This window comes from Accipiter gentilis, chromosome 6 (assembly GCF_929443795.1).
Source record: "Accipiter gentilis chromosome 6, bAccGen1.1, whole genome shotgun sequence".
Classification (NCBI taxonomy): Eukaryota; Metazoa; Chordata; class Aves; order Accipitriformes; family Accipitridae; genus Astur; species Astur gentilis.
The window spans coordinates 29,509,382-29,527,803 of record NC_064885.1 but is presented as its reverse complement, the minus strand read 5'-3'; the positions used below and the strand labels follow the sequence as shown (position 1 = coordinate 29,527,803).

General features: G+C 37.2%; 1 protein-coding gene across 1 annotated transcript; it reads right to left on the bottom strand.

The window, feature by feature from the left end:
* Positions 1–463: 463 nt before the first annotated feature.
* Positions 464–17,774, bottom strand: AGTR1 (angiotensin II receptor type 1). The gene is made up of 3 exons (XM_049803011.1): positions 17,709–17,774; positions 2,388–2,537; positions 464–1,596 (listed from the first exon to the last, which is right to left on the bottom strand). Exon 3 carries the CDS (start codon positions 1,541–1,543, stop codon positions 464–466), a length of 1,080 nt encoding a protein of 359 aa, XP_049658968.1. The 5' UTR covers positions 1,544–1,596; positions 2,388–2,537; positions 17,709–17,774.
* Between the last annotated feature and the right edge of the window lie 648 nt (positions 17,775–18,422).

The following is an 18,422-nucleotide window of genomic DNA, read 5'->3' as shown; positions in this document are numbered from 1 at the left end:
TGACATGTCATTAAAAAAACCCAAACAACAAAACAAGCAGTGTAGCTCCATCAACTCCTTGAACAAAATTTGGAATAGCTCATGTATGTGCAAAACAGGTCCTTCATAATTCATGTAATTTATACAAGCTGTTCCTTTAAAAAGACCTCTGAACTTAAGGTAGGAGTTTTCTCTACCCTTCGTTTGCAGTTCTGAGTAAATGGCAAGATGATGACAAACTCTGACATGCCTGTCCACTGTTTATGTTGCTTTCAGTAAAGAAAAACAAAGTGAAGACCAAGCAGCCCTCTTCACAATGTAAAATAAAAGGACACCGCTAAATCTTTACAGTATGACTTCTCTGTGGTGATCTAATATTTCTGTAATGAGCAGTAAGCTGTCATGTTCAGGACTGCAGATGAATTTTGTCATTCTTGCTGCTTCGTTGACAAGGTTGTTCAAAAAAAGTATATTGCAAAACACATCACTCGGTGTCGAAAGACCCAGTAGTCTTTTTAGTGTGCAAGCGTATATTTTCCGGTGGCCGATATGAGAGAGAGCTCATTTTTGTTGTTAGGCTTGGATGTGCACTGACATTTGGTGGAATGTATTTTATTAGCTGAAGGAAGTATTTTTTAAAGTTTTTTCCAAAAAAAACGTAAAAAAAAGGATTCAAACAGTTGTTAAAGTAAGCGATGCAAATGGTGAAGGGCATAGCCGTATCCACAATATCAGTGATTTTGCAGTCTGTTATTACATGTAATTGAATTAATACATCCAGAAAAGTGAACACTTGATGAGGAATCCAGGAAAAGAAGAAGAAAAATACTATTGCCACAATCATCTTAAAAATATCATCATTTCTAGTCTTATTTTTTTGAATTTGATATGCCTTCTTCAGCGTCTTCCAAATTAAGGTGTAGCTCGTTAATATGATCAGAAAAGGAATTAAAAAGCCCAGCAAATTTTTGGATAAGCCTAACCCAACCCGGAGTGTTGTGTTATTGTTGTCATACCGAAAACCACAGACTGTCATGTTCAAGTTCTCAGCAAAGAATATATTACGGTGAATGATGACAGGCAAGCTGGCCACACCGGCGAGAAGCCAGATGGCAATGCAAGTTATCCTGGCAACAAATATGGTACGTCGAATTCGGGACTTCACGGGGTGTACTATGGCCAGGTACCGGTCAATACTAAGGCATGTGAGGAGGAACACACTGGCGTACAGGTTGAAACTTATCCCCGCTGATGCTAACTTACATAAACAGTTGCCAAAAGGCCACTGGTACTCCATGGCCGTGTAAGCTGCCCAGAGTGGCAGAGTTATTAAAAAACACAAGTCAGCCAGTGCCAGGTTTAGAAGAAAGATGCTGGCTACTGTTTTTAATTTCATGTAGCAGTAAATCACAATAACGACCAGGCTGTTCCCAAATATACCTATGATAAAGATGATGCTATAAACAGTTGGAACCATGACGTAGATGTAACTGTGCCTTCCTGAAACAGGACAGTCAACGTGGATTCTTTTAATGGTTTCTTCAGTAGAGTAATTTGGAATCATCTTTATGTCTTCAGTTGTAACCTAGTTTCAGGGAGAAAATATGAAGTTTGCACCTAGGAGGGGAGAAGAGGAAGAAAATATTATTCATGACAGGGATTTAAATTTTGAAAAAGTTGTCAAGTTTTTGTGTCTAACATGATGTATCAATGTCTTTGAATTTAAAAATAAGCCATCTTCAAGTGCTTTCTTAATGAATTTCTATTTTAATATAGACTTCATTTGCAAAATAAAATAGAGGCAAGAATTTTAGGAGTTGGCCAAACGCTAAGATTCTTTTTAACATGAATGAATTCTGACAAACTTCTTCCAATAAACAAGGTTCCAATTTAAAATAAGACTTGTTAGTGAACATATGTCAAATATAATAATAGACTCAAAATAGCAGATAACTATAAATTCAGGAAAGTCTTTAGCTTATTTTCTTTCCATAAATAAGTGATATATCAAATGAGCAAAGTTATTCACCTATCTCAGAAACTACACTTAAGCACTCTGAATATTAGTTCATGCTGTAAATACAAGTGTAATGCATTAAGAAAAATAAGTGAATTCAGATTAGGTACTCATTTTGATCTCTGATGTGAATCACCAGAATTTTTTTCCTATACATTAAGCTTAATTCTTTGAAGACACTCCCACAGTCTAGTGTTCTGTTGTACCATAAATATCTTAAATTTTCAGAAGTTACCTAGCTCCCCATCTGGCTTGGAACTATGGTATTTAACTGCTAATGAGGAAAAAAAAAATAATCTGTGAAAATCCAGACATGTGCTGATTTGTTGCACATTAATAACTGTAGAAAGAGTTTAAGAAGGGTGCAAGGGGGAAAGACAATTCATATTACCTTTCCAGTTACTGACAAAATTTATGTATCCAACAGTTGAAGTTGTAGTCTTAGCGTATGAAAAATATTTCTGGACCGTATTAAGTGTATGGCAGTAGTATAAAATCTTCTTTACAGGGCACCTGTCTGGTTTGCCAGGGCTTCTGTGTTCTGCAAGAATGATTTCCTTATTAATGACTTATGACTTCAGGAAGCATGTAATATGCTGTAAGTGACTCTGGTACTAAATCTTTTCCAGAGTCTACAAATAGACAGTCTTCCCTCAAAAATAGTGGATATTTAAAAAAATAAAATAAAAAATTGATAGTTATTGTTGCAGGGTAGTGTTTATAGCTGTCTGCAGGATCCTGACAGCTGTCAGCCAAACCTAACTTGTGCTGCCTCAAACACAGATTAAGTGAAATATAGTGGCTTTAAAAAAAACCAAACCAAAACAACAAAAACCAAACCAAACAAAACCCCCAACACGTGTCCTGTCCCCCCCAACCCTCAAACCAACCAACCAACAAACCCACTCCTTAAGATTGTAAAGTTACTTTTATATAGATAAATATACACACACTAAGACCCTGGGCAGTACAGCAGCATTCAAAAAGAAAAGATGTCTGTCACGATAGAAATATGTGCTATGTTGTTATGGAGGTGGTTGCTCATTATTTGCGTTGTTCAGCACTGACAAGTTAAGTGCAGAATGCTACTTGGTTAAGTGTTTGACAAGCTCTTGTTGGGAGACAAACTTTATTCTAAATGGATTGTGTTTTTAATAGTGAAGTGAGGCACAGATATGTCTTAGCAAAGCCGACACAGAAAGCCTGAAGCGGAGCCAGCCAGGAACTGAGCCCAGAATATGGGTTGCAGGCAGCATCTTGTAAGCGAGGTCACCCTTCGGCTCTTAATTTCTTAGCTTTTAAAAGACTCTATATTTCTCTACCTTAGTTCATGTTCTATTATATATCTGCATTAATAAGTTGATCCATTTCCATAAAGCTAGCAGGCTAATTTCAAGATTTAGGTTCTTGATAATTCTGTTAAGTTTGGAATAGCTAGTTAAATGCAACTAATAAAGCCTTTGTCAAGATGTGCAATGTGACACCTCCCAGTCTCTCCAATTCATTCTGTGAATTGGTCTTGTTGCCTCAATTGGTACAGATACCTCAATGACATCAGCTATTTTTGCCATGTTTAAAAAGCTAAAAAGTCAAGCAAATACTGCTGACACAAAGAAACATATGCCATTCTGATCACATGTGGCACTGTAACACATCCTGAGCAAAACTTCCTGGCTTTCAAACTGTGCCGCACCTAGAATATATGCTGTTTGGCTCTGTGGAAGGTCATGCTATTCATAGGAGAGGGAGAACCACAATAAAAAGATTTCAAGATAAATCCTCTTATCTCATCCCTTGGTTGTGAAAGTGCCCAAGGAGATTTGACAATAACTGATAGGTTCTACAACAACAGGGTCTGGCAATATTTGCCCTGTCCCAGCTACGTGCTGGTGCTGCGTGTTCTATTCATTATCATAGCCTTTGCTCACTTATATACCCACTGAGTTTACAGCCCAGAACTTAGAAGTAAGAAACTGTAGTGAAGTCTCTACTAAGAAAACCATCACTGCAAATTAGACTCGCAGTAAAGTAGATCAGAGCCCAGTTAAGGCTGAGCAAGACCTTTCTTTGTAACTAGATTAACCAATTGGTGGTACTATTTGGCAAGTGCATCCTGCTCTGTGTGTACTAACTGGCAGAATCAGTAGTCAAAACAAATGTAGCTGATTGACAGTGATTATTGCCCCTTCAATGGGATTGCTTCCATGCAGCGGTAGATGCCAAGGCACCTTTCTCACGGTCCCTTTCATTCAGCCCTTCAGTGTAGTGTGTTTTGTTGTTTAACTTCCCATTTCCCTTTTCTACCCACATGGTGGCCTGTACTTTTTCATGCCAATAGTAGCTTTAGTTGATGTAATTAATAGCATATGTACTTTTAAGACAGTGTAATAATGATTATATTACTTTTTCAGAAATGTGTTAAAATAAACAAAAAATAATGGAGTTGGGAAACTCATGTCTTGTGCTTTAAGGTACTGAATTCCCTGAGATTATTCTGGGGTGCTTGGAAGTAAAAATGGCAGAACAATTCCCATAAAGAATCAGGAATTTGGTCAAGAAAGGGTATGATACTTCAATATATCTGTTTAAGACTAAGCCTTCTGGAATTAAAGGTTTTGGTATAACACTGAAGTCAGTGGAATTGTGCAAAGGATGTGTTTGGTACGGTATCGGTTTTAAATTATAGTAAGGAATTAAAATCAATAAATAAACAAACCCATCACTGTTTTCAGTAAATGAAAAGGAAGCAGAAACACATAATAGGGTTGCTTTTGCATAAATAGATATGGACTGCCATATATATATATATATATTTGAAAACAGTTTGAGTGATGCTGTGAGAATGAACCTCGTAAGACCGTTACATTTGAAGCACTGCAAATCCCAAGCTAAATTTTTAAATTTCCTGGAAATTTTAAAGTTTCAGAGCTAGCCTCAGGTATCTGCTGCCTTGAGGACATCTGTAACTTTAGAGCATTAGGAAAAGCTTCAACACAGAAGAAGAAAGTAATTTGTTTTGGAAGGCGTGGGCCCATAGCAGTGCTGAGTGGTGAGACAGGGCAGCTGTGGTGGTGTGAACTCCTTACAGGCAATGCTTTCTTCCCTGTACCGCTGTCATTTTTGCTGTTATTCCCACTTGCCGCAGTTCACCTGCTTGTCCCAGGACCATGGTTATATACATTTTCTGCAAAGCAGACACCTCTAGATGGGAAGCACTGCAGATTGTTTAAAAACATTACAGAAATAGATGGCTGGTATTGGCTTTGTGCTGCCAGAACAGGTTAAACCACTGGCCAGTTAAATGCAAGTATTGAAATTGTGCACATTGATAATTCCGTTTAAAGCATCTCAAATGACCTGAGTTAACGTAATGATAATTGGATCATTTTAAGGCTGATACACAAGGAGCTTTTTCTAAGAGGATTGAATTGATGTGACTGAATGGTGTGGCAACATCAATCTCAAAGCAAATTATCTGGTGAGCAGCAAACCCCTGTTGTATGTTACTGTCCTGTCTGACCTTTTATCTTTTTTAATTACAATGATTATAATAAGTCACTGATAATTAAATGCTTCAGACTACTCTACCAACTATTATTTACCACTCCATTCATTGCTTCTGTTGGGTGAACATCCATCCTAATTAAACTGCCTGTGAAAACAACAAGGAATGCTGAGCCCATGCAAGGTAAACAGCACTTTGCCTACTGAAAGATAAGATAGCCCTGACTGTGGCTTTCTGTGAGAACTTCATCAGCTATAAATAGGTAAGCAGGTGTCACAAGTCAGATTTTAAACGACAATGTGGTTTTGATATTTGCTTTGACAAAGACCAAATAAACTGACCGACCAACCCTGCCACAGTTTAGCCACCTCACCATTAGAAGATTTTTCTTCTTCTGATGGTAGGTGGATTATTTGCTTTTCTTACAAATGAGAAGATATTTCCATGTTGAAGAGGATGATGCATTCTATTTTTATATAAAATTATTGCATGGGGAGAAGAGAGGCTGAAAAATGTTTGGAACAATATATTCAATATATTAGTTATGTTTATTTCTTTCTGGTGGCATAAGCTTTTTTTCCTTTATCTTGAGAGTTTAGTCCCCTCCCTTTCCTAATTTCTTCTATCTTCTTTTTGTAATTGCTGAGAAACTAATGACACTTTCCACATGCTTTATTTCACAGCTTTTTTTTTTCCTATCCAGCAGAACAACCCCCTTTATCCTCATTGCCTTAATGAATATAATTTCTTCTACTTCATATGCCTACTTCAGCATCTTCTCTGCTTTCCTGGAGTTCCTGAACAGTACCACTCTGAAGCTATACATTTACCTTTCTCCTAGCTCTTATTTCTGCTGCACCTTGTATCGTTCTGTATTCCCCACTCATGGCTTTCCTAAGTATTTTTAGTCCAGAATTGATAGGTGAATTTTGGAAGGTGAGAGAAATGCAAACACTTGGGCAAATAAAGGCACGTAATTCAAACTGTTGTGGCCTTGCAGTATGCATAGGCCTCCTGTCAGCACTGCCACTATCTTCCACAGGGGTCAGCATCTGACTTCATGGTAAATAACAATAAATCAAAATATTACTGAAATAGAACTGCAATAGGCAGCACAGGACCAGACCACTGTCTGTACATCAGTTCATGAGCACTAAGAACAGAAAGCAAGCTTCAGAAGGTCTGTATTAGTAACTGTCAAGCTGGCTGTTGCTTTTGCAATGCTGGAGCACGAGGTGGTCTGACGTGAGAACAAACAGAATTTGCGGGATCTTGTACTGGCCTGTGCATTTTCATTTAATAGCTGTCCTCTTGGTCAGCCTTTCATGTAGCAACTGCCAGTCTGTTGAAATTGCTGTTAATTTTGTGGTGTTTGGGTTTTTTTTAACTTTAAAGTATTTATCTTTTTAATTCTCTAACCTATACGTGGATTCTTTGTGCCCTCCCCTTGCAAGAGCTGAAGCCTGTCTGCTTCATTTGTGCTAGCTCTATATAGCTGGAAAATAAACTGCCTGTGATCTTTCTAGGATCTGGTTCTTCTATAATATCAAAACTCTAAATTGCTTATTACTTATTTTGTGCTAGCCAAGGACCAGTTATTGCTACTTTGTAAATGTGAACTGTTTATGTACTCTGACCTTCTCTGTAAGAACTTCTCTGTATTTATTTCCTCCAGCATACTTCAAAAGAGTCTGTCCTTCTGTATGATGGCTTCATAGTTTATTCTGAAAAGAATGAACATTTCTCTCCTGTTTGTTTTCATAGACTACAGTCATTAATTTTCCCTTCACTTTTCAAGTATCTTTCTACTATACTCAGTTTCAGTCATAGAATTTATGTGAGAAAAGGACGGATGAAAGGACTTTTTCCTCTGGGAAAAATCAATGCTTGTGAAATGACTGAGCAGTGGAATTGGGGTGTGTGTGATTCTGAATGATCAGAGGGGAGGAAAATGTAAAGGAAAAGTAAAGTAATACAATTAAGCACAGGGATATTTAAATGGCTTTGAAGTTTAACTCGTACAATACATATTTCGACCACTAGAGGTCTGTATTTCCTATTTTAAAATAAGAGAATTGCTTTACTATATTGAAGTGCCACCACTTTTCAAAATATGCCTTCTTCCAAGATTAAGATGCAAACACAGGGCAAAATACCTATTACTGAACTTCTGTATTTATGTTAAGTATACTGTATCAGAGTGAACTATAAGTTTATTTTAGTATCTACTAGGCTATATCTAACTTCCTTTAGTATAGTACATTCCCAGTTTTGCTAACCTTCAGTCCAATTCTTGCACTTGTCATGGAACAAGATCCTGATATTTTATTTTTTCAAAGACATATGCAGCTTAAACTCTCCAAAGTTATTAAGCCAAATTAAGAATAATATTTTTAAAGGGAGACTAGAAGAATAGTTTACTTTAAAAATGCAGATGGAAAAATAGTGACACCTACTCATTATGCTACAAGATTATTTTAAAACTAAATACTGGGCATGTTGTTGATCATACAACTATTTTTCCAAGTATCAGCCAGGGAGTACTCTTGGAAGTAATTCTAGGTAATTCTAGGTTAACTTGACTCAAATGTGTATTTTCCTTTTTGGAGGAAGTTATTTTTATTTTTGAAAATGCCACTTCAGAATTATTTTTAATCCCTTTTTTAAGTGATTTAAGGGATTTTGCAAATCGAAAGGCAATGTAAGCCTACACATTTTTTGTTATCCAGATAGTGATTTTTAGCCCTCAAGTGCTGTATGTATTTCATGAATTGTAAACAATTTCACAATTTGAAAATGTAAGCACCTTTAACAGTTGTTAGTGCCCCACCCCCACCCCCCCCACCGCCCTTCTACTAATACACCTGGGTTTGTCATTACCCCTTTGGACAGAGTCAGTGCATGAGCTACTTTTTCAAATTATTTATTTACCTAAATATTTCTCTAACGCTAGTAAGGGCAAACAGCTTTCAATCCAGACAGAGAAGAAAGGTCGTTAGCGTTATGGTGACATGTATTTTATTGAAACTAGTAGAAGAGCAAAGTAGAACCAAAAAAATTGGTGTTAACTCTATTGTCTTGTGCCAGATAAGTAGAAATAATCAGTGTCTAGTCCTATATTTATGTCAAATGGGTTATACGGTGTCAGTGTATCTCTATGCACTTAAGGAATGTTTGGGTACAAGCATATGATGTTTATATCTTGAAGCTGCTAAAAATAGGAGCATTTAGAGAGAACAGAAGTGATATCTAGAGATAGAAAACTAGCAAGCATTTGGTTAGATTTAAAACGCAGAATGAAGAAAACTAATCTTTCATATGTGTGCTGAAGGACTCTGTGTTAGAAATGGAAATGGCAAAAATTGGCATAAATGAAAGGCCACCTCTAAAACACTAATTTATGGGGCTATGGAGTGATGAATAAAATCTTTCAAGTACTTTTTGGGGACATTAAATGCTTAATAATACTACAATGTAATACGGGACAAATTTTCTGCATGCTCTTTTTAACAGCCTACAGTGTAATAATGTCACAGTTATAATTCTAGCAGTTGCAGCAGCAGTGAAAGTTTGGACTATTTTTTGCATATACTTTCGTAGTACTTGCAGAGTCCAGAAACACTGGAAACATTTCTTCATGTTACTCAGTTCTTTGGACAAAGTCAACTCTACCAATTCTTTCCTCAAGTATGTTTTTTTTCCCCAGAAGTTGGGAAATCCTGATGTACATATTTCTATAAAATTTTACTCACAGATGTTGGTGCCAAGGAAGGATTGCTCAACTTCACTAGAGTTTCTCAACCTCACTAGAAATTTGTGGTTTAGTGAATGCTAATGAAGCAAGGATTAAGGGGCTTTTTGTACAAAAGTTTGCTGACTGATCTAAAGAGCACTCTTTATAGTTACCCCGTCTTTCAGATGAGAGTAAGCTTCAGTATTTTAGTTCATAGGTTTCATTTTTTGGGTCTTGTAGGTTTAGGTTTAAATGTTTTCTGGGAGCTTTTCCTCTATACACACATAATCTTGTGTTCTCTGCTGTTAAGAGGAGGAAAACCACTCTTGGGTTCAATACGTGTAGAACTGGACTCCAAACACCGAAGGATTAACCATTCTCAACATGCAGTGTGTTTATCCAATCTCTTGGGGAAGATCAGTGAGGTGGCAGTTTTAGAGATCACTGGTTCTGGCTTGACAGTGTACCCAATACTCCAGATATCTTAGATTTTTCTGCATAATTTTCTGGTCTCTTCTTTCTTGTTTTATCCATGAGAGCAATCTCTGTTTTCTTTCTTTGACCAAGGCTGCATGAATGTGTTGTAAACTCTCTGGTGTTTAATACATTTTATGTATTGTATTTCCTTAAGAGATGTGAATATAAAATTATCCTCACAGCAGTTAACTTAAAACTGAAAAGATAATAAATTAAATAATGTAAAATATATTTCTAGCTTAATACTTCCAGTTCAGTACTTCTGAAACTAAACATTAAAACACTAAGCTTCAGAAAAGATCATGTCTGAGAGGTGAATCTCTGTGCGATATCCCCTTGTCCTAGCCACTTCAGTTGCTCTGTCTTGACAGGAATGAAGATAATCTTTTCCTTGTCTAGGTATTAAATGTATAGCTGAATAAGTTTTTAAATATGAAAAAATAATTGTTATAGCAGGAGGCACTTGCTCTTCTTGTTTATACCACAGGGTAAAGAACTGCCTCTTTCTAAAAGAGGCTGAAGACACTTAGATATATTAAGACTTTGAAATGAGGACATTAACTATGATCATCAATCCAGCATGGATTTTTGCACCTCTGTTCTAGACATTAGCTTTACCAAAAAGGATTGGTGTCCTCCTAGGAGATAAAAATGATCAATAATCAGCAGGCTAACCTAATGCTTATCAGGGACATGTCATCTCCTCATTGCTAACAATGTCATTCACTGCATATTAGTTGCCAGGAAAGGAGAAAAAAAATCAAATCTATTTCAGACCAAGGGAAGACTAGAATTTCTAGGGGTTTCTGCACTGACATGAAAAGATTTTTGAAGGGCAACATAACGTAAGGTACTATTTTATTATGAATATACAGCTTACTGCACATTCGAAACTTCAGATTTGATGTCTGGTTATATAGTATTTGGAAGTAGTATTTAGGGTATTTGGAAGTACCCGGAAGAGTCAATAGTTAACAAGAATTAAGCCATCAAGTCCCAGAACGAATAAAAGTGAGATTAGTTTGAGCTGTGAAAGGTTACATGCTGCACAGTTACTTTCTCTGAGTGATAGTAAATGAATGGATTAACACATTTCCTTTATTGCAGCTGGAATTGCCTATATAAAATATAGTGTGCCCCATGTGATCATTTTTAATAAAAGACAGAAATCAAATTCAGGTTTGTTAAGTGCGAGTAAAATCATTTGATGAATTTTAAGTTTCTATTCTGATAGCTTAGTTCCATGGAATAAGAAGTTTTAAAATATTCTTTTTTTATTACACAGCAGTGCACATCCTACACAAATGTAGCTTCTGGATACCTAACCACACACCTAAAATTTCTATTGGCATCATTATTTCCATATGGAATGAACCATAAGCTTCTATTGTGAAATCCTCCAACATTAATTCTGGGCTTGATCCAGATCTATATTTCAGCCTTGTACTAAAAAGGCTGTGTAGAGGCAAGAGAGAAAAAAAAAAAGCTTACTGAAATAAAAAATACTGCTGAAAGCCATTATCATGCCCTCTTCTAACAGAACAGAGATCAGATACGTGTGAGGTATCTTACCTCCTTTCAGATCATACATAAAATTGCAATTTGACTTACTGGATATTTCATATACCTAATAATCTGTCTTCAAGGTTATGCGGTCTTCACTGAAGCTTGTGGGTGCCTCTGTAAGTAACCAAAAATAGCGATAACAATTGTTCTTCCTTCCCAGCTTGCAGGACAAATACTGTGTTCTATTACTGTGATTTCACACATGCAGAGCTTAGTAAGGGGTTACAAACACACTTTCCATGCTGTTTCGAGTATCATTGGTCTCTGGTCATTCTTATTTCTTGCTGGAGTGAATGTCTTTGTGCATCCAACACTGAAAGAGTTCTTAGTTTCACTGTCCATATCTTCTCAGTATTAGTCAATGGTTTCACTGGTCCAGTAGAAGGTAGCTATCACCTGGAGAGTGGCCTTTTGGGGGGAATAAAGGCTACTTCCACAAACTGCTATGAATGCAAGATAGAGCCTTTCTCTTTTACTGCTGCTCAAAGACCAGACAATGTTCTGAGCAGCACAGAGATACATCTATGCAATTAGCTTGTTGCTTTGCTGGTTTTTAACAATATCTGAATTTATAAAGACAATAGTTTCAGCTCTAGATCAACTTGGAGGTCCCAATTGTGCCAAGAATTGTTGAGGCCAGAACTGGCTCCAACAGGAAGAAACTGTACTTGCACATAAAGAACCTTTGTAGAATGGAGGATTCTTAGTTTTTCATGACCATTTTGAAATTAAAAACTACTGAAAAGATGTCAATAAGATTATCAAACTGAGATCATTCCCAGTGCTCAAGGAAAGGCAAGTTTTCTGCATTTCTTTTCTTATTGGCATGATGTCATTCTGTGATTAAACCAACTGACTTGTCTGTATTTCAGCCACTTGCTCTTTCTCTACTTTCACTGAGGCATCAAGAAATTTGCCTTGTAGTAATGCTGGGGGGCTAGTCTTTTGATGGAACATTGTTCCCACTGCGAGCTTTTTATCTTTACAACTTCTTGAAAACAGGAAAGCGTGGAGTCTACAAATATCAAAGATTCTGTAGCAGAAATGATGCATTTCAGTTACCTAAAATACCTGAAAGGATGATGCTTTAAAGTGGTGCTGCAAAAGCCACTGACTGTTTTAAGAAGTTTTTGCTTAGAAAAGCACATAGTTACCACATGCTTTTACCACGTAGATTTTACAAAGCTCCTGAAACTTGGCCAAACTTTGGGAAACCAACCCCCCACTGGAGGGTATGATGCAACTCCTGCTGAGGTCACTACAGATAAGGTCAGGCAAATGCTGGAAATCTTGCATGTAGATTGTTGCTCTTTTGGTGTTTTGTGAATAGTGACTTTTCAAAGAAGCATGATTTTAAGGGCATGGGCAATGTGGAAGGTGCAGACAGAAACATTTTGGATGGGTAAAGGAAAGAAGGCTGAGCTTTGCTAAGGAGCCCAAACACAAAGGTTTTGATGAATCAGATGTGGTGAATGAATCAGTGTTGGTAGGAAAGGAAGAGTTGACCCCTCTTTTGTTAAAACACACGATAAACATTCACATCACATGGAAGTTATTTTTATATAGCAGAAAGGAGAGGCTAGTAACCTCAGGAGTGCTACATAAATCTTTCTTTTGAGAGTCAAATTAAATCTCTATCTCTTTAGAGGTTATTATTTGCATTCTGGGATTTATCATTTGATGGTCACAGTTATGGTGTAAGTAATGTTTTGGGGCCTTGAGAGTAACAGCTACTCATGTAGACTATGGCTTGTAGAACTGAGCCCCAAAATATTAGTGTCTTATGGGGATTCCTTGCTCACAAACTGTTACTCTGTTACTGACTCCCGGACATGAGAAGGCACGTGTATGTATTGGCTCTTCCCCACAGTTTTTGCAGCATATAAATCTCTAACGTGTTGTATTTTAATTTGAAGCCTAAAATATTAGAAATATGCATCACTTAACATGGCTGTTGGCCAGAGCAATTTCTGCAACAGATTCTTCTTCTACAGGGACGTGGTGCTACTCCCACAGGCAGCTGTGAGAAGCAACAGGTACACAGTTCACTTTTTTCCTAGACTCCCCTGCCTCCCATGATGAAGACTCTCCACACTCTCAGCTTTATTAACTGAGATGAGCCAATGACAAAGGTAAATGGTTATATCTTTTTTGTTTATTATGGGTAGCTGTGCTGCAGTGTAATGTGTGTAAAATGAAACATATTGTGTCGTGAAACCTGGGCCTCTTCTGCTTTATGGTCCAGGGAATAAAAAAAATGTGGCAAAGGATAACATGTCTCAAATTCCGTTAAGAATGTTAAAATAACAAAACGACATATGGCATTAAAGGATGGAAAATAAGTACAATAATAGGGAGGCAGGAAAAAAAAAATTAAAAAAATCAGGATAGCCAGATAAGGACTGGCTATAAAAAGGGTATTACAATTTACTCTGTGAAAGTCCGGATACTGAGTGAGGTCAGTAAGTATATGCTTACCAGCCTTTGGCTAAAAACAGGTAAAATTTACATAAGTTTAAATTCTTGGTTATATTAGTGGTTGTTGATAATTTAGCAGAAAATGGCATTTTATGCATCTAAATTAGAAATGATAATGTTCTGAAATGGTTAATGCATGACTGACATGCCCACAGCAATATGCAATCACTGTCAGAATCTTCTGTCTCTGGCAGAGATCACAACAGAAAATGGAATGGAAAGGCCAAAGCTGCAATTGCTTCATCATGAACCGAATCACCTACTTCTGGGAGAAAAGGATTTTTCTGAATCTAGGTGCAAGTTCTTTGGCCTTTTTCTGTTTCACAGCTTTACTGTGAAAGATGCAACTCAATAAGTGGTGTTACTAGTATAAAACTACTGAAAGTGATGTTTTAGTTAGGTTTCTGTTGTTTCCTCTAGGAAAAGATGTTTGTAGGAAGAAAGGTAGGGGGACACAGCTAATAACTTTGTAGACAAAGACGGACAGTGATTGGACTTCTTAGTGGCACTTCAAGTTAGTCCAAATAGAGGCTTCCTTGCTTTGTCCTGGTAGTTTAGTTTATTCAGAGGCCACAGTGTCATTTCCCTACTCTCCTGCAGTCATATTACTCTTCCTCTGCTAAGCCAGAAGATGCAGAGGCAAAAATTAACAGTATGTATGCAGCTTAAGCTCCTGAACAACCTCCCTTAGTTAAAAGTGAGATAATAACATGATGAACAATGAACTCTGCAAGATAACATAACTTCTGCTTTTTTGGTACAAAGAACTGCCTTTCTGTACTTTCTTGTAAAACAGTAAGAAAGGTGCTACAAGAGAGCTTATGTATGTAGATTTGCTCCAAGATGTGCAGCAAATCAGCAACATTTTGACATGTATGGAAACATTCTGATGTGTGTGAGGCCTCACCTATGAATTAATCCTTGAAAGGACATTTTCCTGCCATTAAGCTAAATCACCAGGGTGGAGCCATGATGCACCTAAGAGCTCTACAGGCCTTTTCTTTTTACACCGCTCCCCCCCGCCCCCCCCCCCCCCGCAAAAATAGATGGCAAGTGTAAATTAATAAATAAGTTTTAAAAATGCATTGTGCAGAGCAATATAGTTATCTTCATCTGCAACAATGGCTAATCTGTCAGAGAGTGGGAGAGAAAAGAAACACTTAAAATTCTCTGCTTCTACTCCAGAATGGAGAGACCTCAGTCAAACAGATGTGTTCCACTTTCTAATCTAATGGAAATTAGACAAGTTGGTGGAGAGTAGTTCGAGAGTAGTTCATGTTGCACATTGTTATCTAAAAAGACTTTCCCTCTCTAAAAACCTGTAACAAATCATATCCTTGTTTCTTACCTATCACCAATGTGGTTAAGGTGCCTGATAAAAGCTTTTGTTTTGAGTAGTGAAAACATTAACTGAAAAACAAGCACACATGCAGATGCAGCTTGTCTATGTAGACAGAGACATGCCAGTATCACTAAAGTATCTGTTATGTTAACTAAACCTACTAATGTGGAAGTTGTATCACTACATTTCCAATACTGTGGCTAGTGATTTCCACATAACTTCCTGCTAGCCAAAGTGTTATGGCTCTGGGGAAAACAAACCTCACATTGAACACTTTTTCTTTTGACTTCATGCTGAAAAATAGTGTTTGTCTTGCTGGAGAAGCAAAAACAAATGTTTTGTGGATTCCTGTGCAAGAAAATGGATGTTAGATTTCAACACCTTTGTTCAGAGGAAGCTTTGTCTTCCATGTGTCATAATTCAGCAATACATAAAAGGATTTGGTTCACTGTGTCTGATTGAGACACTTGATTACTTTTATATAATTAATTTAGATATCCTTACAGTGGGAAAATATCACACAATAGCAATACGCCTCAGAATAGACTTTTCTTCCTTAAATGAGAATGTTAGGAACAGCCTGGAGGGAAAAGTTAAAAGATTAAAAGCAAAGGATCAGCATGGAGGCTTCTTAATGAATACCTCATTAGGGTCAGAAAAAGGGAACCAAAGGCAGAAAGGAAAGAAAACAGTATGAGTAACTGGTAAAGCACAAGAGTTTATTCAGACAAAAAAAAATCTTTTAAAATGCTAATGCAGCTAAGCCCAAAAGAAGTTAGTATCATTGTAACTGTTAGTAAGTATAACATGGAAAACAGAGGCCCAATTGTGCTTTTACTTGCACAAAACTCCTGTTAAGGGCAGATCATTATGAGGACTAGGAGAAAATTTGAGTAGCCAAATATGAAGACAAGCAATGTATCTGTGTTTTTTGTACAAGTCAGTTGGACTAGAGGTGCTACAGGGTTAATCAAAGAGAATAAAAGGTCAAATACAGAAACCTTAATCCATGTCAGTGTGAAAGGTATTATCACCCATGGAAAAAACAAGATACAGTCATCCTTAGTGCTTTGTCTGGAAGGCAGCACACTTAATAGAATGATAGCAAAAGAAATGTTCTGCCAAATTTGTACAGCTTGTTTCCTGTTTTTTTCAAAGTAAAATTTATTGCTCTATTTTGAAAATAAAATTCATTAGTGAACTCTCTTTACTGTCCTGGCTCTGAGATGTTCCTCGTGGGTACTGAGGACCAGCAACAGAGGTAGCAAAACAGACAGCTGTTACAGCCAGAGTGCGAGCTAAGCTATGATGCTGTGAATCAGTGCATCCTCAGCCAAGTACAGTCTTGCTTCTTAAGCAAACATAACTGCACAGATGCCCAGAAAGGGTAGTGCTGTGCCCTCCAAAAGGTGCTACATGAGCTTTACTTTAGTGCTAGGAAAATTACCAATTCAGCTGAGCAAATGCTTGGATGTGTGGCTGTCCTGTATTGACATGACTTTTTTTTGATGGTATGTTTAAGAACATGGAACAGCATCATAAAATGTATTTCAAGGCAAAATATTTTTGAATGCTTTTCCTTCAAAGTGCTTTTTAGGAAGTACATGGGTAAGGAAATACCTTTTACCCGAAATAAAGACTGATTTGAGAAAAAAGAAAAACTGTAATTGTTTTATAATGGTAAGCTGCTAATAACAAAGCCAAGAGGAAAGCAATAAAGACAAATCTAACAGCAGAGCTAGAGTCCCACTTTGAAAACACATGTTGATTCCTGCCCCTGCTTTCCATTTCTGATTGTTGTACATTAAGTAAAGAACCTGAGGAGGAAGGAAATCCTGAGCAACTTGAGTGGTAGCAGACTAGCTCTTCAGCTCAATGTACCTCATGGTGTGTGTGGGAATTGTATAACTTTTTAGGCTTGGGTAACAAGAATGAGGGGAGAAAGGAGAAAAGATGAAAACCAATATGAGTTTACAAAAAAAAAAAGATGAAAAGGCAACATACATCCTATAAACTTGGATTGGGAGGGGCATGCATGGTTCCTCAATAAACAAGTTCAGGCTACACCTTTGTACACTATGTGCTGCCTGCTTCAAGCAAAGGGTCTGGCCAGGCTGTGCTGATGCTAAAGCAAGGTAAAACGGGGGGTAACTGCCAACAGTTTTTAGGGAAGTCAACTAGTGTATTTCTTTGCCTTGCTAAGTCCCCCAACATAAAAGTACAGCTGTTTAGTGGTTTTCTGGAATATTTTACTATTTGCATGGGTCCCTCTGAACTAGAAATGGTGAGGCACAGGACTCATTCAGTGTATCCCTCCCAACTTTCAGAAAACTGAGGGGACTCAGGAATGCTGTTTTATTTTCTATTTCTGCTCCTATACTTCATCTACTGATTATTAGACTCTACTAGCCAATGTTCTATCAGTAACTGACAAACTTGTATGAACTAGAAGTAAAGAAAGGATAGGTGAATTAGCTGAAATTAGGCGTTTGGTTAAACCATTCTTTGTTCTGGCCGGAAGTCTAATTATAGCTTTCACCTCAAACAGTGAAATACTGTCTATTGACCTTGCCCAAATTCAGTACCAGTTTCTTTAGTTATTGCCAGTTACCTTCTGCTGTAGCCTGCTTTTTTGTCTTGTCTTCAATCATGCCACTCACTGATGCATTGCCAATCTGATCTCACTTTCCTGCTGTGAGGTTGTCTTCAGTTATTACCCATTTTCTGTGCCTACAAGAGAAATGCTACTCAACTACAATAAAAGGAGATAAACACCACAAATAGTAACCAAGCATTCTCGCTAGCGTTGTTATACAGCAGATACCTGGATGGTTTTGCTATCAAACAAAAACCAAATGGAATGAAAATTGTAAAAGACACCTGACAGCCCAAAATCTGTAGTTCTTTGAGATGATGGTGCAACAGAGAATACTAACAGCATGCCATTTGGAGCATGATATTTTCCTACACTTAGTTTCAATTCACTTGAAAGCTCAAAGTAATTTTAGAATAATCCACCATTTATCTGAAGATAAGGCCATAAATGATTAGACCAGCCATTCTATTTCATATGTGCTTTGTCTCAAACAATCCCAGCTGTAACTCTTTTCACTTGTTTGTTACAGCTGAGGTAAAAAAAATTAAGTATCATAACTCCCCTTGTTTGTCAGATTTGTTGAACTCCCTAAAATGTTAAAAAATGACACAGATTATTCTAGGGTACAATTTTTTCTTTTTTCCTTTTTTTTTTTTTTTTTTGCAAAGGGTAAGTTTTAGAAGATTGTATAGAACATGGTATGAGTGCTCTGAGTACAATGACTGTCTA